The sequence below is a fragment of the Grammomys surdaster genome, unplaced genomic scaffold (assembly GCF_004785775.1).
Source record: "Grammomys surdaster isolate TR1022 unplaced genomic scaffold, NIH_TR_1.0 194, whole genome shotgun sequence".
Classification (NCBI taxonomy): Eukaryota; Metazoa; Chordata; class Mammalia; order Rodentia; family Muridae; genus Grammomys; species Grammomys surdaster.
The window spans coordinates 12023128-12047702 of NW_021604639.1; the positions used below are offsets into that span (position 1 = coordinate 12023128).

Here is a 24575-nt window from a genome sequence, read left to right on the forward strand (position 1 = left end):
AAACACTTAAGATCACAGCACTTTGGAGACAGAGGCAGGAGAACCAGAAGTCCAAGGTCATCAGAAGTGTTTGAGACCAGCCTGGGCTACAGAAGACTGTCACACACATAACACCTGACTGCAAAAATGCTTTAAAATTGTTTTACATCAAAGTAAGACAAATACAACAGTTCTTCCAAAAAGAATAGGACCCAAAAGTTCTAAAAGGATAAACATCACTAAAATGCAAATCTATATTTACAGTACAAAGGACAGACGATGAAAGACCAACTGATCTAACAAAAACAGTTGCATAAATATCACAGGACTGTGTTACTTTCACACATATTATTTACAGAAGGTACAGGGCCTCGATTGTGGGGAAATATGAGTATTTCAAACGCAAGCTGATTCTTAGAGGAGGCATAGGCCATCGTGGGAACTTTCTAGCATCAGCCAAAAGGAGAGTGTAACCACAGACACGAACACTATTAGATGCACACTGGCTTGAATACTGTGCTCTCCCTGCAATACTCACATTTTCCAAGTAAAGAAAGAATGGAAGAAACAGCCAGAGGAACAGTTGTCATGTGCTTGGGATAAATGAGAATTTCACAGCATCAAAGAAATCAGCTGGCGATTTTATTAAAGCAGGAGCAATTAACTTTGAAAATGCATGGGAAACTTGACAAGTGTCACATAAATGACATCAAAAATGCCAATTCTCTCACCAGAAAAACAAGGTGGCAACAAAAAGCAAATAATTATAGTTATTCCCCATCCCCAGTATCATTTTCCTTCAAAGGCTAGGAAGCTCACATAATAATTTTTATTTTGGCTTTGTCTTTTTATAAAATTTTATTTACTTTTGATAATTAAAAATTATAGAAGAGGGACATAAAATTGGGAGGGAGATGTGTTGGGGAGTCCTGAGGAGATGGGGATGCAGGAAGATTTCAGAGAATGGTGTAATAAAATTTATATATGAGATTTTTAATATCTGAAGAAGAAATGAAATCAGGATGGAAGTTCTGATTAAAATAAGATGTAAGTGATCTTATTGTTTTCAGAGTATCATAGGTTAAACATGTGTGACAACGTTCTACTTTCAAGATCATCAACTAAGAAGAAGGACATTGGAGAACAGACAATATCTATCCATTGGGATACAGCCTATGACAGCCAGTGGACAGAGCTAGGAATTCTACTCAGAGAGCAGGTCAGCTACAATACCCATCTAACAGCAAATGAAACAGGATGGTAGGTAGCTCAGTTGGTAGAGTGCTTGCACAGCGTGCACAAAGCCCTGGATTCCATCTCTAGTATCATATAAACCAGCCATTTGTGACTCTTAAGTACTTGGGAGGTAGAGGCAGGAGGACCAGAGGTTTCTTGGCCAGAGCCTGGGTTACTGAGACCCTATCTAAAAAAACAAAAACAAAAAACAAAGTTAAACCAAACCAAACTATACAGATCCATAGAGAATTCTTAGCCCTGGCTAGCCTGGAGAATCTAACATTTGCTTTTATCATGGTTGTATGCACTGATGCGAAGAAATGAGCCAGAGTTCCAGTTGGGCGGGAAAGCACCTGTGGGTTTGGACAGGAGGCACAGGAAGCTACGGCACGTCTAGCGCCCTGGTTTCTGTTGTTGTTTGTCTTTACATGCCAAGGAATTCCTGCACACTTGTTAATTTCCACATTATCCTCTGTGACACCGGGGAAAACACTTTACCCAAACTCTCCAAGCATGTAAGTTTACCATGAATTGACTTGAAAACTACCAAACTTGATAAAGGGACTGAGAATCTACCTCCTGAATCACAGCTTCGAGAGATCAGAGACAGGGGTGGTGGGTTCTGCCTGATAACATTCAAGTGAGTCACCTTTTCTGCAAAGATCTATCCTGGAACTTAAGAAAGCGGCTCTTTGGTCAGGATCGGCCAGCGTTCATTCTCACCTAGCACAGGGACAAGGATGTCATTCACATGTGACCTTTCATTATTCCTTTCTTTGCTATAGAGCTGCGATGATGGCCAGAGCTCCTGATTCAACCAGAGGATGTATAGACTGAATTGTTCGCAACAGCTTCAGGTGAGGCAGCTCCTGAGTAACAAGCTTAGGACTCCACACTCTGCTATGTCAGATCTTGCTTTTAAATCAGGGACAGAATGACCCATTTTGGGGAAAGAAAAATGACTTTTCCTCTTACTTCAAGTAATGATCTTGCTATTCCTATGCTATTTCCCCCAAATGTTTCAAACATCTCTACAAAGCATTCCTTTTTCTTCCTTGTGCATTTGGTGGCAAGGGGCCACCAAGCCATATTAGAGACTTTTTGAAGGATGGTGTCTCCTGCCTTGAAGCTGTAACAGGAAGTGCAGTACTGTCTGTTCTAAAATAGAAAGTGAAACTCAATTTTTTTCCATTTTACTTTTGTTTATTATTATTTCTTATGAAAGAGGCATGAGTGTATGTCTTTGAAAATTAGCATTTACCCATTATATGGTGGCGGTGAGGGGGATGGGATACTTCATAGAGAATTCTAACGCTCACCGTGGCTGTCATTCAAATGGACCTCTGGGAAGGTCTCAGAGCTGTGCTTTAAAGGATTAAAGCAGTCTTTGAGGTCTGTGTGTGTTTAAAACTGTGTGTGTGCAATGCTTGTGGAGGCCAGAAGGGGGCATCAGATTGCTTGGAACTGGAGTTACAGACAGTGGTTAGCCACCATGTAAGCCATCAAAAGCTGATATTTGAACCCGTGTCCTCTGGAAAAGCAGCCAGCACTCTTAACCACCGAGCCATCTCTCCAGCCTTGTTAACACTTAAAGTACAATTGCAGGCTTTAATGTTGATGGGCCTTTCATTAATTAATGTTCCCTTAAATCATAAGAGACGCAAATGAGGGCAGATCATAATTCATTTTACGATCCAATAAAAAATAGTTTACAAAAATTAAAAGCAAACAAAGACCTCATTGTCTCAGGTGCATCTTTTCAAACTACCGTTTGGAGCCACGCCCAGCTGTTTGAAATGGTTTTATGAGAGACAGATCAAGGACACTTGGAACACTTAGCTCATTATGATCTTATCTGTGGCACCAGGTATGGAACCTAGGGCCCCAAGCGGACCAGGCAAGCACTTGATCTCTAAGTCACACTGCTAACCCTTTTCTCATTTTTATTTTGAGACACGGGGTCATAAAGTTCCCCAGGCTGGCCTTGAACTCACATTATAGTTCAGGCTGGCTTTGAACTTGGTGATTGTCCTGCTTCAGTCTCCTGAGTACTGAGATTAAATGGGCTGCAGTAGCCTGCCTGCATTCATGATACATTAAAATCAAAGGACTTGGGTCTGGGAAAGCATTCCATGCATAAGACTAGTAACTGAGTTAATGTCCAGAACCCACATTTTAAAAAAAGCCAGATGCAGTGAGCTGAAATCCCAGCATTCCCATGGTGAGATGGGAGGCAGAGACAGAACTCCTACAAGCTCACAGGAGTATGCAGAGCATCAGGAGAGACGCTACGTCAATAAGAGAAAGGCTAGAACTGATCTCTGACCTGCACATGCTCGCTCTGGCATCTATGTGCCCCCAGTAAAGAAAATGAAATAACATTTAAACAGGACTTCAGTTAAAAACATAAAATCAAGGAAGCAGAATATTATTTTTCCAAATTAGGTAGATCTTTTTTACTATCTTTACTACCATTTTTTTTAAAGCAAAAACAGGCAAAGCCTGGTAAGTCAGTCCCAGACAGTTATCCAGTCTTGCCTCTTTTGAGGAAAATACAGAATTCACAGATCAGGATTCCTGGAGGAGCATTTGTGATTTAATTTAAGAAGGGCATTTGAAGGAAATCTGTGAGAAGACCAAGTCACAAAGTTCAAGTTTAATTTACTCCAGTTGTTTTTAATTCACTTGTGGGTTGTGTGTGTAACATTTGCCATTTATTCTTAATTTGTTTGTGACTGAGGTCCGCTGATTCATGACAACTGTTCTTGAAGATGGTTTTTCTTACATGTTTTCTCATCCTTTTTTAAAAGATTAATTTATAAAAATAAAATATATGGGTATTGGTGTTTTGCCTTCATGCATGCCGTGTGTGTGTGCGTGTGCCCATTCCCAGCAGAGGCCAGAGGAGGATGACAGATTCCCTGGAACTGCTTCCTTATTATCCTGAGCAAGAAGGCAAAGGAACTTCAGAGCCCTGCCAAAAAGGCAGAACTGAGGCTAAACTTCTGCATCCAAACCCACAATTCTTGTCCTTTTCACAGAGGCCTGCGCTTTCTTTCTTACCATATTTTTTAGCCCACCAAACCCTCATGTATGAATATTAAAAATTGTGTGTTTCCATGTGCACATCACACACACTGACAGAGAGAGAGAGAGAGAGAGAGACAGAGAGAGACAGACAGAGAGAGAGAGAGAGAGAGAGAGAGAGAGAGAGAGAGAGAGAGAGAGAGCATGCATACCAGTGTATGCGTGTGGAGGTCAGAGGTCATCCTTGGGTGTGGTTCCTTAGGACACTGGCCCCCTTGTTTGTTGAGACAGGCTCTCAGGGGTCTGTACCTTGTTTATTTGGCTAAGATGGCTGGCCAGGATGGCCCCAGGACCCCTTGTCTCCTCCTCAGCACTGAGATGGTAAGTGCACATTCTACACTTGCCTTTTTACTGAGTCCTGGGGCTAGAACTCATGTCTGTGTGGTAAGCATGTGATGTAGTAAGCTACCTCCCTGGGCCAATGTTAAAAGTCTTTAATGATTTGATTCACATGCCCTTTATAAATAATAGCAGAACAACCTGGACACCTGCCATCTGTTCTGATGTTCAATGGCAGCACTCTTTGGAGGTAGGTGGCAACCAAATCAACTTTCTGGGGATGAAATTCAATTCTTTAGGACAGTGTGATGGTTTGTGTATGCTTGGCCCGGGGAGTGGCACTATTAGAAGGTGTGACCTTGTTGGAGTAGGTGTGTCACTGTTGTTATGGGCTTTAATACCCTTTTCCTAGCTGCCTGGAAGCCAGTCTTCTGCTAGAAGCCTTCAGATGAAGATGCAGAACTCTCAGCTCTGCCTGTAACATGCCTGCCTGGATGCTGCCAAGTTCCTTCCTTGATGATAATGGACTGAATCTCTGAACCTGTAAGCCAGCCCCAATTAAATGTTGTCCTTATAAGAGTTGCTTTGGTCATGGTGTCTGTTCACAGCAGTAAAACCCTAACTAATACAGACAGTAACAGTGAATTCATCTTATGTCTAGTTTTGCTGAAGGACATAGGCCACTGGACTTAGAGCATGCCAGGCAAGTCGTACTGTCGGCCTTTTCTTACAGTGACAAGGTCTCACTTAGTTGTCCAGGCTGATCTTGTACTCATGCTATAACTCAGGTTGGCTTTAAACTTAGTGATGCTCCTGCTTTAGCCTCCTGAGTGCTGAGATTTAAGGGGTGAGCTACTGTGCCTGCATTAATGGTGTGTTAAACCCAAGGAACCTGGGCAGGGGAGATGGGTCAGGAGACAAGAGTGATGTTGGGGAAAGCCTGGTGCCTGGTGCCTGGTGCCTGGTGCCTGGTGCCTGGTGCCTGGTGCCTGGTGCCTGGTGCCTGGTGCCTGGTGCCTGGTGCCTGGTGCCTGAAGAAAGGCCTTTCCTGCCATGTTTCCAGCAGGTGATGACAGGGTTCTGCTGCTTCTCTCATTCCCATGGGGCACGTACTCAGTTCCTGTGTCTGACGGGGCAAGATCTGAATAATAGATCAGGACATCTCCAGTATGCAGGGGCCTGGGCATTTGGTGTAATGTCAGCTTTTCTTCTTCTTCTTCTTCTTCTTCTTCTTCTTTCTTCTTCCTTCTTCCTTCTCCTCCTCCTCCTCCTCCTTCTCCTCCTCCTCTTCCTCCTCTTCTTCTTCTTCTTCTTCTTCTTCTTCTTCTTCTTCTTCTTCTTCTTCTTCTTTCTCCTCCTCCTCCTCCTCCTCCTCCTCCTCCTCCTCCTCCTCCTCTTCCTCCTCCTCCTTCTCCTTCTTTTTTTCTAAAAGGATTCAATTCCTTAAAATCCAACTGAATCAGCCACGATTTTTGTTTGATGTGTATATTCCTGGCCATGTTTTCCCACCATCTATTTTTTGTGGCAAGGAAAAGATACTTCTCTCTGGTCTTGTTAAAGTATCAAAACTACAGGGAGTCTCAGAAATACTGTCTTGTGGCTCTCAGAGATGATGTGAGATACTGAGTAGGGTCCTCACGAGAAAGGCAAACTGTCATACATGGAAATCTACATGCATTCCTGTAGGGTACTTGATACATGTGATAGGTATGTATCTAGAAGATGATAAATTAATCTCGAAGGCTCAAGTATCCCTAGCATGCTGTTTGGAGGGTAATTAGCAGTTGGCTACAAGTATGTTTATGCTGCAAATTACTCTAAGGATGCATGTCACCATTCTTTCAAAACGGGAGGCCTCAGTTTTGATTTTATTCATTTAATACAAATACATTTCTTGAAGATAAAAATAAAATCAAGGGGCTGAGGAAATAGCTCAGTGGATGAGAATGCTTGTTGTACAAGCATGAGGACCTGAGTTCAAATCCCTAGCACCCATGTAGAAAGCCAGGCCAGTACTAGAAGGGTGGTGGTAGGCAGAGCAGAGGATTCTGGGGTTTGCCTAGCTCCAGACTCAGTGAGAGACCTCGTCCAAGGAAACAAGGCAGAGAGTGACAGAGGACACTAAAGTCCTCCTCTGGCTTCCACATGTGTGTATGATCATGTGTGTACCTATGTACATATACACATGTACATGCGTAAACCATACACATGTGCATATGCTACACACACACACACACACACACACACACACATCAAAAAACACAAGAGCTAAAGCGTGATAACAGCATCCTCAGGGTACATAGCAATCTGGGATTCACCCTGAGAGAGAGTCTGTTGCTCTGATCTCAGGTACCCACATCACCCAGACAAACAGCAGTCTCTAGTAGTAAATTCCTAACATTCATTATTAGGAATCTCACCCTGCTTCTTACTGCATCAAACACACTTACCTTCTCTTAGACCAGTGGTTCTCAACCTGTGGGTCACAATCCCTTTGGGGGTCAAACAGCCCTTTCAATGGGCTTGCATATCATATATTTATATTAAGATTCGTAACAGTATCACATTACAGTTATGAAGTAGCATCGAAAATGATTGTATAGTTGGGTGTATGAGGAACCATACATGAGGAACTGTATTAAAGGGTCACAGCATCAGGAAGGTTGGGAGCCACTGCCTTAGGTCCTTTACCGTTACCCCTTCAAGTTTTCCATCCCCCACAAAGCTTCTGTGCCCAACTTCCTGTTCTTTCTACGTTTCAAATTCTAATGTCCAGTTTCTTCCTGATCTGCCATTTCAGATCTGTATTCTGACTTAGTATTACAAACTTAGAGCTGTTAAGAGGTAAGTAGATAGGCAGTATCAGGCTTTGAGAGTGTGAGGATGGACAATCCTCATGCTTGACTTTGGACCCCACCTCCTGTCTCCTCGGTAATGCTCCAAAGTGAAGAATCTCCTTAGGATGTAGATCTCTTTATGAAAAGGTGTAGGCATGTGGGCATTGTAGGGGTTCATTAAGGTAAAACTACTTCTTCTAGGTCAAAGGAACCAAATCTAGGTTCTACCTCTGGCCCTGGGTGGAGACCTGACCTAAACTACCCAAAACATTGTGTAATATCGTTTTCTCTTTTTTGAGAATTAATCAGGCTGGGTCTGTTGTCAATTACCTGGCCAGGAGCCCCACCTCCACAGAAATCAGATTCACTAAGAAGCCATGTTGGGGATTGGGTGGGCTAATTATCTTCCTATCTGTACTGGCTAGTTTTGTGTGTCAACTTGACACAAGCTAGAGTTATCACAGAGAAAGAAACCTCCCTTGAAAAAATGCCTCCATGAGATCCAGCTGTAAGGCATTTTTTCAATTAGTGATCAAGGGTGGGAGTCCCCATTGTGGGTGGTGCCATCCCTGGGCTAGTGGTCTTCGGTTCTATAAGAAAGCCAGCTGAGCAAGCCAGGGATAGCAAGCCAGTAAGTAATATCCCTCCATGGCCTCTGCATGCTCCTGCTTCCTGACCTGCTTGACTTCCAGTTCTGACTTCTTTTGGTGACGAACAGCAATGTGGAAGTGTAATCAGAATAAACCCTTTCCTCCCCAACTTGCTTCTTGGTCATGATGTTTTATGCAGGAATACAAACCCTTATTAACACAAATTAGTACCAGCATAGTGGAGTATTCCTGTGACAGTATGACCATGTTTTGGGGAAGATTGTGGAAGGACTTTGGAACTTTGAATTAGAAGAGCCATTGGGATGTCAAGAGCTCTGTGGGATGTTCTGTAGGAGCTTGGAAGATAATGTTGAGAACAGTGCCGAAGATGGAGGCCTGGCTTGTGAAATTTCAGAGGGAAGAATAGAGACTCTTATCAGGGCTGTTGCTATTTTGATTGTGAAGATTCTGTGGTTTTGGTTAGCTGGGGCTGAAGAATCAGCTGTGATTAACAAGATACCAGAGCTACTAAAGTGAAACCTTTGTATTACTGGGACTATTGATGCTGGTTAACTGGAACTAAGAAATTAGTGGTGATTAAGAAGAGACAAGAATAATTGAAGTGAAATCTTCTGGGAAGTGTTTTCTGAGAGCACAAAGGCTGTGTTCCAGAGATAGCCAAGGTCATACCTCAGGCTGCAGCTAGACTTGGTAATGTGTAAGCATCACCCAGGTGGTACTGGTTTTGAAGGCATGAAGAGGTCATGAAGAGCAGCTGAGGCTTGGCACTGTGAGAGGCCATGGAAGGTCATTGGTAAAGGTGCAGCCTCAGTTACAATTGATGGCCCAGGACTGAAGGGGTCATGCAAAGAAATTGAGGTTTGGCATCATGAAGAGAGCCTATGAGAGGCTACTGGTGAAGCCTAGTTACAGCAGAAGACAGCAGTGTTTTGGAGATGCCAGAACCATGAAATGACCAACAAGAACAGCAGCAGCAGTGGAGTACATGCAGCTGGAGCCTAAAGACAAGGTGTGTGCTACAAAGGGCAGAGCTGGAGAAATGACCTAATTCCTTGGAGGAGCCCAGAAGATCGTGAGTGGATCCCAGAGATTGGATGGTTAGTTTGATTTTGCTTTTAATTGTGACTGTGCCCTGATATTTTTCCCTCTTGAAGGAAGAAAGTATTTCAGTGGAGCCTACAGTTAAGAGACTTTGAATTGTAAAAAGACTTTGAATATTAAAAGAGATTGGATATTTTAAAGGGATTGAAATTTTAATATGTAAGAATTTGTAAAGCCTGTGGGACTTTTAAAGTTATTTAGATCTTGGGATGAATAAGAAAGTGAGGGTTGAGGCTTAATAGTGATGTTTGTGTGTCAAGTTGACAAGGAGTCACTTATTCTGGCTGGTTTTGTGTGTCAACTTGACACAAGCTGGAGTTATCACAGAGAAAAGGAGCCTCCCTTGAAGAAATGCTTCCATGCAATCCAGCTGTACGGCATGTTCTCAATTAGTGATCAAGGGTGAGAGGGCCCATTGTGAGTGGTGCCATCCCTGGGCTGGTAGCTTGGGAAAGCAAGCTGAGCAAGCCAGGGATAGCAAGCAAGTTAGTAACATCCCTCCATGGCCTCTGTATCAGCTCCTGCTTGAGTTCCAGTCCTGACTTCCTTTGGTGATGAACAGCAATGTGGAAGTGTTATCTGAATAACCCTTTTTCTCCCCAACTTGCTTCTTGGTCATGTTTTGTGCAGAAATAGAAACCCTGACTAAGACACTATCCTGTCAGAAGCCCTTTCGTAGAACTTCTAGTTGTGTCAGTGCTGAGCCTGCTCTCCTTCTGAGTCCTAATTCAAAAACACACTGTTTGTCTTTTTATTTCTTATATGCTTTCAGACACTTGTCAAGGCCTCAGTGTGCTTTCCCTGGGCACCTCTCACCATTCCCAGGAGCCCTAATCCCTTTCTCCCATGCATCTGCTTGCTGACAACTTTCATTGCTAAATTAGTAACAAAAACACCACAGCTTCAGTGACTACGGAGGGTTTAGAATGTTGCTGATCTGATAGCCTAATTAAAATGTCTTTGGGGGTTGTCTTTAGCCCCCTAAGAACCATTACTCACCCAACTAATGTTGCTCAGACTTAACATCCTGACAAAAAGATATAAGCCTTTGGAGTGAATTAACTTCATAAAACCCTGTTCTCCACCAACGGAAGGGCTGAGAATGCTGTCCAGTGCATCTAAGGCCCATAGGAGAGATCCTCCTATCCTGCTGTAACTACTTCTCTGATGTTTCCACCAGTGTATTCTTTAAAGATCTCTTGACTTAAGACTTTCTTTGTTTTGCCACTGTACACCTTCATGAATTTGCTTCCATGCTGGGAACATCAAAGCTGGTGTATTGTAGCTCCTTGTTTCCTCAGCCATTGTCACTCAAATTTGGTTCAAGAATAAACTCTTATTCCTACATGGCTTCCCCTCAGTCTTCTCTCTCTCCTATAGGCACCTGCCAAGATTTATGACTGGCTTGCGTTGCTGTTTTTCTTCCTAGGTCTGCAAAAATGGTCTTTGTGCTGTTTTCTGAGTCATTTTAAAGTTCTTTCATTAATGAGACTAAGGATCCAAAGAGGAGGCCCAGCTTTCCTGGTAACGGTACCAGTATCAAGAAATGCTTTGGGGCTGGAACTGTGTTTTCTGTCCTGGTAGGTTCCATAGTGCTTCAGACATAAAGTATGTTCAGAAAGTCTCTGCCATAATCTGGACATGTTGAGGAATATCCATATATTCAAGGAAATGAATACAACAAAATGTTAAAGATGAAAGGTACAGATGGGCAGGGATTTACGGTAAATGGTTATGTATTTGAAAGAACTCATGGGAGTGAGGGAAAATCTAGAATGTACAGTAAGATTAGAAATGTTGGAAAATCTTCCAAATTCTCCACAATGATATGAGTTACAAAAATAATTGAGTGTTTTGTTCATGAGGGAAAAGGAGGCGAGGGACAGAGTTCCTTGAGAGTAGGAACAGCTTCAGAGAAACTCAGTGTAAGGGAGGGGCTGTGATCAGTGTCTACACTGACCTACGTATCTCTTCTTTCCCCTCTCCCACCCATGAACCTTACACTAACATCTGCCTTTTCTGATAGCCTTTAAAAAGACCACAGAGAACATGCATTTTTATCTGTTTCCCCTTTTTTTCTGCCTCTTTAAATACAGTAAACTAAAGAGTTGGAGGCTGTGAAGGAACCTGCTTCTTATACCAAAATAAAAGATGTCATACAAACAGACCTGAATGTATGGGTCTATCCCAACACACAACATTTACAACTCTCAGTCATGTTTCCCTGCTGCTTAGAAGAGATGGACGTTCTTGGGGATGGAACTACAGAGAGCAGGCGACTGAGAGGTAAGAAAAATGTGAGGACAAAATCCTACCTCTCTGCATGTGCATGCCACTAGAGGGGTGGCCCTTGGGTAAGGCGAAGGAAGAAAAAGTGTGTCTTAGCAGAAAGTGTGGGACCAGGAATTAGACTCCTTTGGTAGGCAGACAGATGGGGAGAAGAGCCATGGTTAGGTAATAATGGTGGCAAACTTTCAAGATGGCTGGCCTCTTCTTCCTCTTCCTGAGACAAAAGACTGGAAGCTTAAAACAAAGGCCTCATGGGCTTTCCCTCCTGCCTGTAGGACCCCTGCTCATGGACTGACTCTGGACAAGTTTAAGGCTGGAGCAGGGCATGTTTACACAACAGTTTACACAACAAACTGACCAATCTTAAATTAGGAGAGGAAGATCCATTAGACTTAGAACGCCCCAGGCCTTGAGAAGAGACTGGGTTTTCGGCTTCCCAGACCTGCCTCTGCTTGTCTGTCACACGCTTGTGTTTTATCGTCCCCAGAAAAAAAGCCTTTATTCAGCTGCCGATTCCGTGTTTAAACTTTTTCCGCTGCTAACTGGTGAGCTCCAGACTTTCTCTACCATTTAATTCTTTAACTGGCAGAGGAAAGCAACCTGATTAGGATTCTTAGAGAGTAACAAAAAGCATACCTTGGTCTGGAATGTGCAGAACATGTGTGTTAGAAATGGATGCTCCCAAGCCAAGGACAGAACCCTCTTCTCCACCATGGTACACTCCACGTCATCATCCATCAACACCACATCTTTCTTTAAGGCTTTTATTGCGAAAAACTGATTGGTTCTCTTGAACTCCGCAAGGAAGACCTAAAAGGAAACGGAGACAGCAACCCAGTTTTAGAATATGGGTTTCCACTCATTAAAGAAGAGACAGAGACGGGTTAGGAGAGATCGGTGATGGGCAAAAATGGAAAGCCTCTTCCGGTTTCCGCCCGGATAGCATCGAATTGTTTAAGATGCTACTAAGCGCTTCAGAACATCCTCCTTTCCCAAGGCTTTCACAAAATTGTTATGTATTTGGAAGGTTATTCTTAATGACAAAAATCCTCTTGGGGCTGCTATGTAGCTCAGTAGGTGAAGTGTTTGTCTAGCACGCAGGAAGCCCTGGGTTTAATCTCCAGCACACCATAGACCAGGGATGGTGGGTATGGCTTTAATCCTAGCACTTAAGAGGTGGAGGAAGGGAGGAGAAATCAGAAATTTAAGGTCATCTTTCACTACCTGGTAAGTTTAAGACTATCCTGGGCTACATGATAGAACTGAGAACAGTTCTCAGTTCTGAACACCACAGGATAAGTATTAATGATAATGATAACAATGATAATAATAAAATACCTCTGAGTTTAAAGTATAACCTGCTCAAATTCATGGAATTACTTGGGGAAAGATCTAGCCCCAGAGTTAACTTTCCCACTTCATCTCCTGTCTCATATGTTAGTAGATATCAGATGGCATAAAATGGAGTTTAAACAACTTTAGATTTTCAAAGGTGGCAGGAGAGAACTCTTGGCAGTTGGAAGGATATGGGATTTATATAACTATAGGCATATGAGCAAAGCTTCCCAAGCTTTAAAAGGTATGTATGTATGTATGTATGTATGTATGTATGTGTGTGGGGGGGTGGTGGTGGTTTGAATACGCTTGGCCCAGGGAGTGGAACTATTAGGAGGTGTGTGGCCTTGTTGGAGTAGGTGTGGCCTTGTTGGAGAGAGTGTGTCACTGTGGGAATGGGCTTTAAGACCCTCCCCTTAGCTGCCTGGAAGTCAGTCTTTTTTCTTAGCTGCCTTCAGAACAAGAGGTAGAACTCTCAGCTCCTCCAGCGCCATGCCTGCCTGGAGGCTGCTATGCTTCCAGCTATAATGATAATGGACTGAACCTCTGAACCTGTAAGCCAACCCCAGTTAAATGTTGTCCTTTATAAGAGTTGCCATGGTCATGGTGTCTCTTCACAGTAATGAAACTCTGACTCAGACTGGGGGACTTCATCACTGATTTACAGGACTAGGCGGACAAACAAACGCGACACAGTGAAGTAAAGTAACTGATAAGCTATAAAATGGTTTCTAAATGAGTGTTGTAAGAACTTTTTATTACTTTAAAGTTTATATGCTACTTTATATTTATGTTAATGTCTCTGTCCGTGAGTCTGGGCATGTGTTGCAGGTGCCCAAGAAGGCCAGAAGAGGGTGTTAGATACGCTGAGGCTGGAGTTATAGGCAGCAGTGAGCTGCCAAATGTGGGTGCTAAGAATTGACTCTACTCCTTTGTAAGACTAACAGGCACCCTGACAGCCATCTCCTGAGCCCCAAGCATTACAAAGACTCTTAGCATTTATTTCTTTTATTGACTTTTAGGCAATGTTAAAGTCAATGGTGCCAAACTAAATATGCAAGGGTCTGGGTTTAAAATGATTGTATGTAGAACTGGGAGTGTAGTTCAGTTGGTAGCATGCTTGCTTGAGCATGCAGAAAGCCCTGGGTTAGATCCTTAGCACTGCACAAAACAAGCATGGTCTGCAATCTTGTATTGTGGCTGAATAATACTGTGTTCTAACACATGGGTATTAGATACTCAATATTTAATACTCAAGCTTGGGTATACTTGAAGGGAGTATTAGAGAGGTAGAAGGCGAAAGATTGGGAGTTCAAGGCCATTCTTCCACTGTGCAGTGAGGTTGAAGTCAGCCTGGGCTTCCTAAAACCCTGCTGCTTTGTTTTGTTTCTAAGACGTAAACACTTGCCTCTGATAGCTGACTTGGTGGAGTGACTGGTGCTTGGATGAGAACTCAGACATCTCCAAAAAATGTGTAATTTGTTAGCCTTGGCAGAAAAGCAGATTGGAAAAAAAGTAGCAGGCTACCATTTTGGTTAAAAGCCACGTTTTCCACAGAAAGCCAAAAGAGTGATGAACTGTAAGTTCTTGAGAACTCTTGGTATTCTGAGAAAGAGAAATAGGTCAGCTTAGTTTCTGCCTTCTAAGGGTGCAGGGCCCGGTGTCTCAGTGCAAAAAGGTACTATGCATTTGTCACAGAGTGAGGAGGGTACCTAGAGCCCAGAATGTCCCCAGGGATACTTTCCATGGCATGTATGTTTAGCTTACGATCACTCTTATTAACCTTGTTCCGAGTGTAGAAATCCACATGGGAACAAAGGAAGATAAACATTTCATTAACAAAAGTAATTGTTTCTTTTAGTAAACCATCGTAAAACCAGCTGTAAAGTAAGAGCCAGGAAGGCAATTGCCATATACATAATGTCCTTTCAATTTTTCCTATCAGGTTATAATTGCACATTAATTGCTGCTAAATTATAATAAAGACTGGCTGTCAAATTGCCAGTACACTCCGATTAACACCAAATGAACTGTTGTGGTTTGTATTATTGTAGAACTGAAAAGAATTCACGAGTTCCAGCTACAGTTTGCAAGGCAGAGAAGGCTTGATGAAAAGAAAATGCCTTAGTGTTCAGTTGCAAACATAGTAGGACACAGTATTATTCAGCCACAGTGGAAGCTCGGGTACACTCAAGTTTGTTTATTGTTAAATGAACAGGGTAGATGCTATTGCCAAAATCTGACCAGCAGGTGCTTAGTGTAAGCTGGCATTGGAATCTTTCAGTCATGGAATAGTGGCCCTTGGTTAAATTATTCCAACTAACACTACAAAAATAGTCAGGAACCCTAGTAATAAATTACATATCTTAAATGTCTAACATACCAAAAGGCCTGTATTTTATAACAGCCCCTTCTATAATCATTAACTCTGTAGTTTTCTTTCAGGTTGAAATTTCTTTGTGAGCATATGAGTCTCTCTCTCTCTCTCTCTCTCTCTCTCTCTCTCTCTCTCTCTCTCTCTCTCTCTCTCTCTCTCTCTGTGTGTGTGTGTGTGTGTGTGTGTGTGTAGAACCTGAGTGTGCAGTCTAGTGGTCAGCCTGACAAGTTATTCCTCAGGAGCTGTCCATCTCTTTCTGGCTTTTTGAGATGAGGTCTCTCATTTCCTTGGAACAGACTAATTTGGCTGGCTGGCCAGCAAGCCCACAGAGACTTCTGGTCTCTGTGTTTTTAGTGCTTGGATTCAAGCAAATGTCGCCAAACCTGACCTTTTTATGTGGGCTCTGGGAACTGAACTCGTGTCCTTCGGTTTGTAACTCAAGCACTTCACCAACTGATCTACCCCAGCCCTAAGGATAATTTTTTTCTCTTTATCTCTCCTTTTTCTCATTTCTTCTCATTCTGTACTTGCCCTCTGTGGCTGAGAGAGATATGTTATTTTCTTCACTCCTTCCCAGTGAGTAGTGAGAGAGGTAGGAAGGGGACCTTACCTTAAGGTACTTTTTCTAAGACTTCCTCAAACTACAGTATTTATTTTTATGTGCACTGATGCTTTGCCTGCATGTATGTCTGTGTAAGGGTGTCAGATCCTCTGGAATTGGAGTTATAGACAGCTGTGAGCTGCCATGTAGGTGCTGGGAATTGAACTCCAGTCCTCTGGAAGAGCAGCCAGTGCTCTTAACTTCTAAGCCATCCCTGTAGCCATCAAACTATAGTTGTTGTCTGAGCTTGTGTCTTCTCCCTCCTCGTCTTCACATGTCAAGATAAAATCTTGGCCCCTAGTATCCCAAGAGTGTGAACATATTTGGAGGTGGGCCTCTAAGTAGGTAATTAAAGTTAACTGAAGTCATTCCTTAGGTACATGAAATGCAAAGCAATCTCTAGAAATGGGGAAGAAACAATGAAAAACTAGAACAAACAGTAGGAACAGGAAATGGGCACTTCCCTGGTACACAGACATCAAATGGATGTGGGCTTAAAGCAAATGGATTTGGGGCCAAAGATCTATAGGGAACAGAGACTGTTATTACCACACAGTCACTCAGCTCCCCATTTACCGTTGGATGCTCTTGTCATCTAACAACACAGTGGAGATGGGGGATGCTCTCTTGCACAGCTTTGAGTCCTTGGTAGCATACCTTGCCAAAACTTCCTTTCCCCAACATCTTGTGCAGGACAAAGTCATCGATCTTCAGTTTCAGCTGCAGAGAAGCCCTTTGCACGTTCACTTCAGGTTCAGGAGGGTGGGCCGTTTTATCTGACCCATCCAAAGGGGACTCCCAGCAAATTCCCTGGGGTTCTGAAAACAGCAGATCAGGTGTTAAACATGAATAGGCAAGGTCACTGAAGGCACTTAGGGTACCACCCACTTCTTTCTTCCATGTCTCATTCTGAGGTTCAATCTTATTCAGTTTAACCCTTTTGTATCTGTCTGTACATCTGGCATTTGGGGTATGAGATGTGTCTCTTTAGCTAGTTAATAGCCTGGGAAATGGTCTAATTTAAGAAATACTGGACTCAAGGTCAGGGTTAGTGTGGCAGTGGTGGTGCATGCCTTTAATCCCAGATCTCAGGAGACAGAGGTAGGCTGATCACTGAGTTTGAGGCCAGGGTACAGAGCAAGTTCCAGGACGGCCAGGGATGCATAGAGGAACCCTATCTTGAAAAAAATGAAACAAACAAAACCTGAAAAAGTCCCAAACCCAAACCAAAACAAAGAGAAAGAAGGAAGGAAGGAAAGAAAGACAGAGAGACAGATAGACAGGACTCATTTCAATCAGAGGCTACTTATTTGTGTGCGAGAGAGAAAGGGAGAAAAAGGGAGAAGGAAAGGGAGAGAGAACGAGAAAGAGAGAGGAGAAAAAGAGAACTTTTAATAACATCAGGCTCTGAGGAAATAGGAATCTTCACAAATCTGGGGAAAGAGGATCACAGCTGTTTGTAACTCCCAGACAGTGACATCAGTTTCCACTGAGCACAGTGGAAGCTCAAAGAACACAGAATTGAGCAGGTTGTTAAAGATCTGAACCACACCATGTTTTGTGGTCTTCAAGGCAAGATCCTGTCTGCACTGATTGTCCCTGAGGTCCATCTTCCTTACTGCTTGGAAATTCTTCCAAGATGGACTCTGAATCTCTCTTTTAAAACTTTATGTTGATTTAGTCCTTGTATGATGCCAGATGAAGTATAAACTGTATTTTCAGGAATCCTTACCTTATAACTACTATCATTAGTATGATTTCTTTGTGTGCATGGATATGTGTATGTGAGGGTGTGCATATATGTGTGGGTGTACATACATGTATGTGTGTGTGCATGTGCATATGGAAGCCAGAGGTCACTCCCAACTGTCATTCTTCAAGCACTATCTACCTTGGTTTTGAGACAGGGTCCTTTACTGCCATGGAACATGATAATTAGGCAAGGCTGGTTGATGGTCAAACTCAGGGATCCACTTGTCTCCACACCCCCATGCACCAGGATTACAAATACATACCACTGTGAACAGCTTTCTTATATTTTATTTTATTTTAATAATGGTTTGGGGATTGAACTCAGGTCCTTGTGCCTGCCAAACAAGCGCTTACCAACTGAGCCATCTCCCCAGTCCTTAATATTCTTTAAGTCCAAAGAACATACATTATAATGTTTGTTGAAATGATTCCATTCCTAGAATCATATAGCTGTATTTTCCCTTGAATGCCCTTCAAGCAGAAGGCAGAATGAATCTCTACACACGACAAAGTTTAAGGCTTAGGGCCTGACTCTTTTCTTCCTTCCTGTCTTGAAACTTCACAGGAGAGTCTCAGAGCAACAATGATGACACCCTGATGACACACCTCCTTGTCTTGCTTTACAGTAGACTAACATCTGTAAAACCACCCAACGTGGCCAGGAAATGACATTCTAGAACTCTACCACAAGCAATGCCCTCACAAAAAATTCTAGTTAGGCATATTTTAGTTTTACTCTTAAAAAGAGGAGTAGGAGGAGGGGAAACTTTAGTCAGGATATATTGTATATAAAATCAACTTATTTTCAATAAAAAAAAAATAGGGGCCTTGAGGTTGGTGATTGGATTTGTACTCTTTAAATAGAGAAAAACCCATCAGACTAGGTACATGAAAGAACTCAAATCCAGAGAACACAGGGTCAAGTGGATAGTGACAAGTGACCAACACTGATGGTCACTCGCAGTAATAGCTACCTCTTTTCCCAGGTGTTGGTACGCACGGTGGCCTGGTTTCATTTTTGATGGTGCATGGGAGACCGATTTCAACTGGGCCTTCTCGGAAAATGTGTTCTGAATCTCTTAAGGAGCGAGCCTAGATCATAAACAGGGTCAGACAACCCAACCACCCAGAATTGGTACCATTCCCCCCACCATCCCACCCCCACCGCCAGAAAACACACTGTGTTGTCCCTAAGGACAAAAGGCAATGAAGAGTTTTAAATTAGCAGAACAGCCAAAGCTTTTCTTCTTTTTAGTATGCTTAGGATTCCTTGGCCTTGCAAGCATCTGCTGCATTTAATGCACCAGCAGCAGGTACTTAACTCCTTTTTCACACTTCAAGAGTACTAGCTGGAATCTTCTATGTAAGTAGCCTCATTCCATAACAAGTCAGGACAGAAAAGAAGGTAAACAAAAAAAAAGGCATTACCTTACGAAGAAGGTAATGCCAAGTCTCAGTGAGAATTGGTCCTTAGGAGATAGAAATTTAACCAATGACAAGATGTAAATGGACAGGCAAAAGTGGCCTAGAGTAGACTCAGTGTCCTGTGACCATTCTGGAGGTAGTTCTAGTAACTAGACCTTTTCCCTCCAGCTTCTTAGAGATCCCTAAAATATAGATATAACGCTGGTAGTAAATCTTCAATAATTTTAATGAATTTGCTTTTTTTAAACCTGTACCTGCTCATTCTATAAAGAGTTTTAAGATATTACAAATGGTCACACTGATGAATAAGTATCTCAAAGGTGGCAATATGGGGATGAAGGTGAAAATATCGGGGCAAGTGTTCAGAAGGACACTCAGGGACATCCTGTGGGGTAGATGGAACAAGAAAGCAATGGATGTGGGTGGCCCTTGTTGAGAGAACACGGGGAATCACATCAGCTCAATGTCTTCTTTACCTGTTGAGTGCTTTCAATCATTGCTAGTGCTTCAGCCATTAGCTTCTGGTTTATACCACAGAGATTGGCGACCTTTGTCTGGCATCGGTGGTGGACGTTCATGCCACATGCTGAAACGAAGAAAGCAGCTCATGAGGAGCAGGGACAGAAGGCCTGCGTGCTACAAAATGATACAATAATAGTCTCAGTTCTAGGGAAGAAAGTCTGTGGTTGACATTGCATCTGAGATGGCCTGGAGATGGAAACGCCAAGCAGACCATGGTTCTATTGATAACGTTAGAAAATTTGAGGATTTAAGAGTATACCCTCCCAAGCCAGGACAAAGCTTAAACTCTGGCTTAAGCCTGAAAAAGGGAAATGAATAACGATGAGATGGTGTTTGCATGTTAACAGGTAGTAGTAGGCAGAAGGAAAAAGGCCCAGGGACCACAGACTCACTTTAGGAGGAGGTATTGTTAAACCTCCTGGCTGGTTATGATGGGGGCATGGACTGGGGCCATAGGTCTGAGCTTTGGCTAGTGGCAGGGGGTGGGGTGGGGAATCCAGGATGGCTGGGTCTCCTGTGCACAGAAGTAAGTTCCTGTGTGGAACTTTGGGAGGAAAAATCAAACAGTTGGAGACCTAGAAGTGAAGGAAGCTCTTTGATGAACTATAGTGCACTGAGAAGTTATGGTAGTGTTCCTACTATACCTTCTACATAAGCCTCAAGAAGAACGTCACAGACCTCATCACTGGGGATTTAGACAATGATACCAACATCAACCTGACAGCTGCATGGAGATCGTGCCTCAGTTTTCCAGCCCCTAAACATGTGTGTCTCCAGATATTATACAATTACAGGAAGGGCAGAGGACCACCATAGTTACCAGAGTTGTACTTATGGTAATGATGTCAAGGCCATAGAGAAAATGGGATTTCTTACATATGCATTAATGTCTTAAGTTTACATCTATGCCAAAGTTAATAGAAAGAGCCTCAGGAAAGAGAGCACAGCACCCTCATCTCTATAGGTCCTGGAAGCTGTGGGTTTTAGATTTTCCACAGAAAAAGAGATGTGTTCAATACATGAGCACCAGTCTCTCTCTCCTCCTTCCTCCCTCCCTCCCTTCCTCCCTCCCTCCTTCCCTCCCTCCCTCCCTTTCTCCCTTTACCCTCCCCCCTCTCTCTAATGCTGCCTACATAGGCTTCCAACTCTTAAACCCTACAAGCATCCTGATTCATAAATCCTGATAACAACACCATAAGGGACTAACTTTTACTTCTGTAATCCTGAGATCCCATGTTCATCTATAGGGGGATGTGTGTCTGCACGAGTCTATGGAAATACCACTATTACACCATGTTCTTAGGTTTTAGAAATTTTTCCTTGTGAAGGATTGCTATTACAATCAACAGAAAAATTAGCATAAAGATTCCGAGCTCCAGCAGATGGAACTCTAACCTCCAGTACCACTTGGCTTCTACCAAAATACTTAGGCATTGTCCTAATAGAATTAGGTAGTTAAGACCCCAAATTTAATCTTCACGGAGTTATTAGCCATTTATGTGCAAAGAGCTTCACACAGTGATAGACGTTCACCCAGTACAACTTCTCTTTTGTTATTATAATTTATTGCAGTCATATATTAAAACATCTAGATGGGGCTGGAAGGTGGCTCAGTGATTTAGAGCACTTGCTGCTCTTGTAAAGGATTCCAGTTTGGTGTCCTGTACCTATGCCATATGGCTCACAACCTCCTGTGACTCTAGCTCCAGGGGACCCAATAGCCTCTTCTCTGTGAACACTTGGACTCACATGCACACACACACACACACACACACAGACACATGCACACACACACACACACACACACACAGAATTTAAGATAAAACAGAATGTTAAAATATCAAGGTGAAATTGTGGCATCCTTTATCTTTTAAGTAGTTCACATTTTTTTCTAGATATTCATCATAAAAACGAATAAAACATTATATAAATAAGTTTCATTTGCTATAAAAATTCTTTTAAAGTAAAACCTTTTAGGTATATTTTAAATCTTTAATGGTGGCGCTAAAATTTCTGCATTGTTGATATAACTACATTGGATTTGTTCAGTAGGTTTTAAGGCTTCTATTTTGTTGTTGTTGTTGTTGTTGTTGTTGAGACAGAGTCTTACTATGTAGCTTAAGCTGGCTTTGAACTGGTCATTCTCATGTCTCAGCTTACCAAGTGCTGGGAATATAGGTATGTATGTAAGACACCAATTGAGAATTAGGTATATTGGGATCTTTATTTTACTTTGCTCCTTAAAATTGTAGCTAGGTCTAAGCTTGACTCTGATGCTCAGTCAGGAAGAAAGGCTTTTATTCCCATTGTAACACCACAGGTCTTTGTTACTAACCTATCAGGTGGAAACTTGACCTCTGTGAGCGCAAATAGTCCCTTCTGATGACTATTTTCATGGGAGTTATTGTGGGGAAAGAAAGAAGACAGTGTAGAGGTTGGAAGAACAGGGCACACAAGAAGATGACCAGGAAGGAGGTGAAGTAGAGCTGAGGTGAAGAGAGAGGGAGAACGATAACTAGAGGAAGGGACGAGGAGAGTCAAGAAGGGAGGAGGAAGCTTGGTGGAGAAAACAGGGATACTCAGGAATAAAAAAAACTAAAATGGATGTTGAAATGGGGAGGGGGAGGGAGGGAAGGAAAGGGGGAAAGGACAGGGGATAATAGCAAAGAGGGAAGAGGAAGTAGAAGAGGGGGAGGGGATGGAATGGGAAGGAGAGAATGTTAGAAAGGCTAAAGAAAAGCACGCGAGTGTGGAATAATGCCAAGGAATCTTCAGGGAAGTTCTAAGCTTTGCAATCGTGTTGTCAAGATCAACTCTGTCTTAGCAAGTGGCCACCAAGGCTCCCAGGAGATGAAGCCTGAGATGGTCATAGGAGTAGCAAGCAGTAAGAGTGTTGCCATTTGTCTTTCTGCTTAGAGTATTGGGACATTATTGCCACCTAGAATTAATGATATTTTTCCATAATCCTGTATACCAACGTTTGCTTTTCAAACAAACATCTGGAGAAAAGAACATAGGTAGGACTTTGGGATCCATAAAGTGGTTCTTTTCTTTCACTATCTATCTATCATCTATCTATCTATCTATCTATCTATCTATCTATCTATCTATCTATCTATGTTTAAGATTTATTTATTTATTTATTTTATGTATATGAGAACATTGTTGCTGTCTTCAGACATACCAGAAGAGGGCATTGGATCCCATTACAGATGGTTGTGAGCCACCATGTGATTTCTGGGAATTCAACTCAGGACCTCTGGAAGAGCAGGCAGTGTTCTTAACTGCTGAGCCATCTTTCCAGCTCCATAAAGAAATCCTTAAGGTTATTCTGGCTGGCAGTGACTACCATGGTAACAATCTGTAAACTCCGATCTTTCCACCTCCAATAAGATGCCATTCTTGGGGCCCATCAGGTACATGAACACCACTGAGCTAAGGAAGGAGAGACAGAAGAGGAGGATGGTCTTTCACTTTTAGGAGGCCATCTCCAGCTCTTAAAAGAGAAGAGAAAACAGATAATGCTGCGAAGTAGAAGAAAAGGTTGACACATTGACTAGTTCACCATCAGAAAGGTCTTTGCTGTGCTGAGAAAGCATCTTGAGAATCATCCAGGTCTCCCCTTTCTTACCTAGAAGGCAGTGTGCTTTGTTGTCCTTTCTGAGACATTTTTGTCCTCATGACTCCCTAGTTAGAGCATTTCAGTTTTTAAACTTAGAGTTTTAAATCAAGAATGCCTTGTTTCTCTTTTTGCTATAGATGTGAGTGCCTCCATTATCAGGGAATGGTGACTTGTATATAAATACAATAAAAAGAAAATAAGATAGACTAATTATAGTTTAGCTCTGTAATGACCAAACCCCAGAGGAAGGGACATATGACTCACAGTTTGGACACAGTTCCTTCTGGGCACTTGGAGTTCACAGCCATAGTTTAGGTGTACTCTCTGCAGGTAAAGTCCCAGAGTTCCTCTCACTAGAACTGTCCACTAGCCAACTGGATAAGTGTGCTTGCTCTTTGATGAGATGGCAGAAACCATCTCATTCACTGGTGCTAACATGAGCTCCACACAGCTCAGTCTGATAGAATTAAGGTAGGATAGCCCAGAATCTAGGGAGATAGCACATTCCCTCATAGTGATGAGTCCTTGGCAGAAGGACCAGACAAAAGAAGAATACTATCTTTCTTTCACTCAGGAGGAAGGTCTAATATTGAAATACGGGGTCAGGATTTTGGACATTGACCTTGACCTATTGAACTTTGACCTTGACTTGTTGAGCTTTGACTTTGAGCCTAAGCTATTGAGCCTTAACCTTGAATCTGATTGGCTGTGCACTTTGTGTATGTGTGTATGTGAAGATGGGGCTGTGTGTATATGAAGACGGGGATGTGGTGAGGTAGAAGAATAATAAGTGGACTGTCTCTGAGGTGGCATTAATCTTCACGGGCACATAATGATGGAGACATAGGTCATTCTACAGCCTTTCTTTTTTTCTCCATGATGCACAGGCAACCTTGGGGGCCATGCACTCACCGTCACACTTGAGTCCTTGCCTCGCCAGCCCCCAGAGCAGGGTACCACAGTGCTCGCAGAAAGTTGGACTCTTGTAATTGTAGACTTTGAATCTGTGTGGCATGTCGATCTTGAATCTCTCCTTGTGGAACTGAAAGACAGACAGAAGGCCTGGCTGCACATGTGTCTCAAACTTCTGATCATCTCCTGGACATATGACTCACAGTGATTGTAAAGAAAACATGCACAGTGAGTCCTTTACCCAGAGTACTGCCTACTACCTTCCTGAGGTATCTGAAGAAGCTGGCAGCTCTGCCCTGTGAGGCACAGGTGATGTCTGCACGTGTCAAAGCATGTGCCAAGCACCAGGGGGCCCACAGCAGAAGTCTGAGGCATCACTCTTGACCGATAGAGTGACCTTGTCAGGAGGAGGGGATATGTATACTTTTCTGTTTTTCAAATAGGGGCTAAGGAAACACTCATTTGGTATTATGCAACACCAATATGAACATTAGGTCAAGATCTAGGAACATGTGAATGTTGAAAAGAGTCCCAATGGACTCACGATAAGACAGCTGGAGTCTTGGTCTGACCTTTGTGAGAACCAAACAACCACACAGTGTTAGTGTAC

At 42.7% G+C, this 24575-nt stretch overlaps 1 protein-coding gene across 6 annotated transcripts in view; it reads right to left on the bottom strand.

Moving 5' to 3' along the window:
• The window catches only part of Prkcq (protein kinase C theta), a 130415-nt gene that overhangs the window by 30774 nt on the left and 75066 nt on the right, over nt 1-24575 (bottom strand). For all 6 annotated transcript variants that reach the window (XM_028769844.1, XM_028769841.1, XM_028769842.1 and 3 more), the window contains 5 exons: nt 23966-24095; nt 19386-19495; nt 18459-18576; nt 16390-16550; nt 12056-12229 (listed from right to left, as the gene is read on the bottom strand). In XM_028769844.1, the coding sequence (XP_028625677.1) occupies nt 12056-12229; nt 16390-16550; nt 18459-18576; nt 19386-19495; nt 23966-24095 (693 nt within the window). The remainder of the gene's footprint in view (nt 1-12055; nt 12230-16389; nt 16551-18458; nt 18577-19385; nt 19496-23965; nt 24096-24575) is intronic.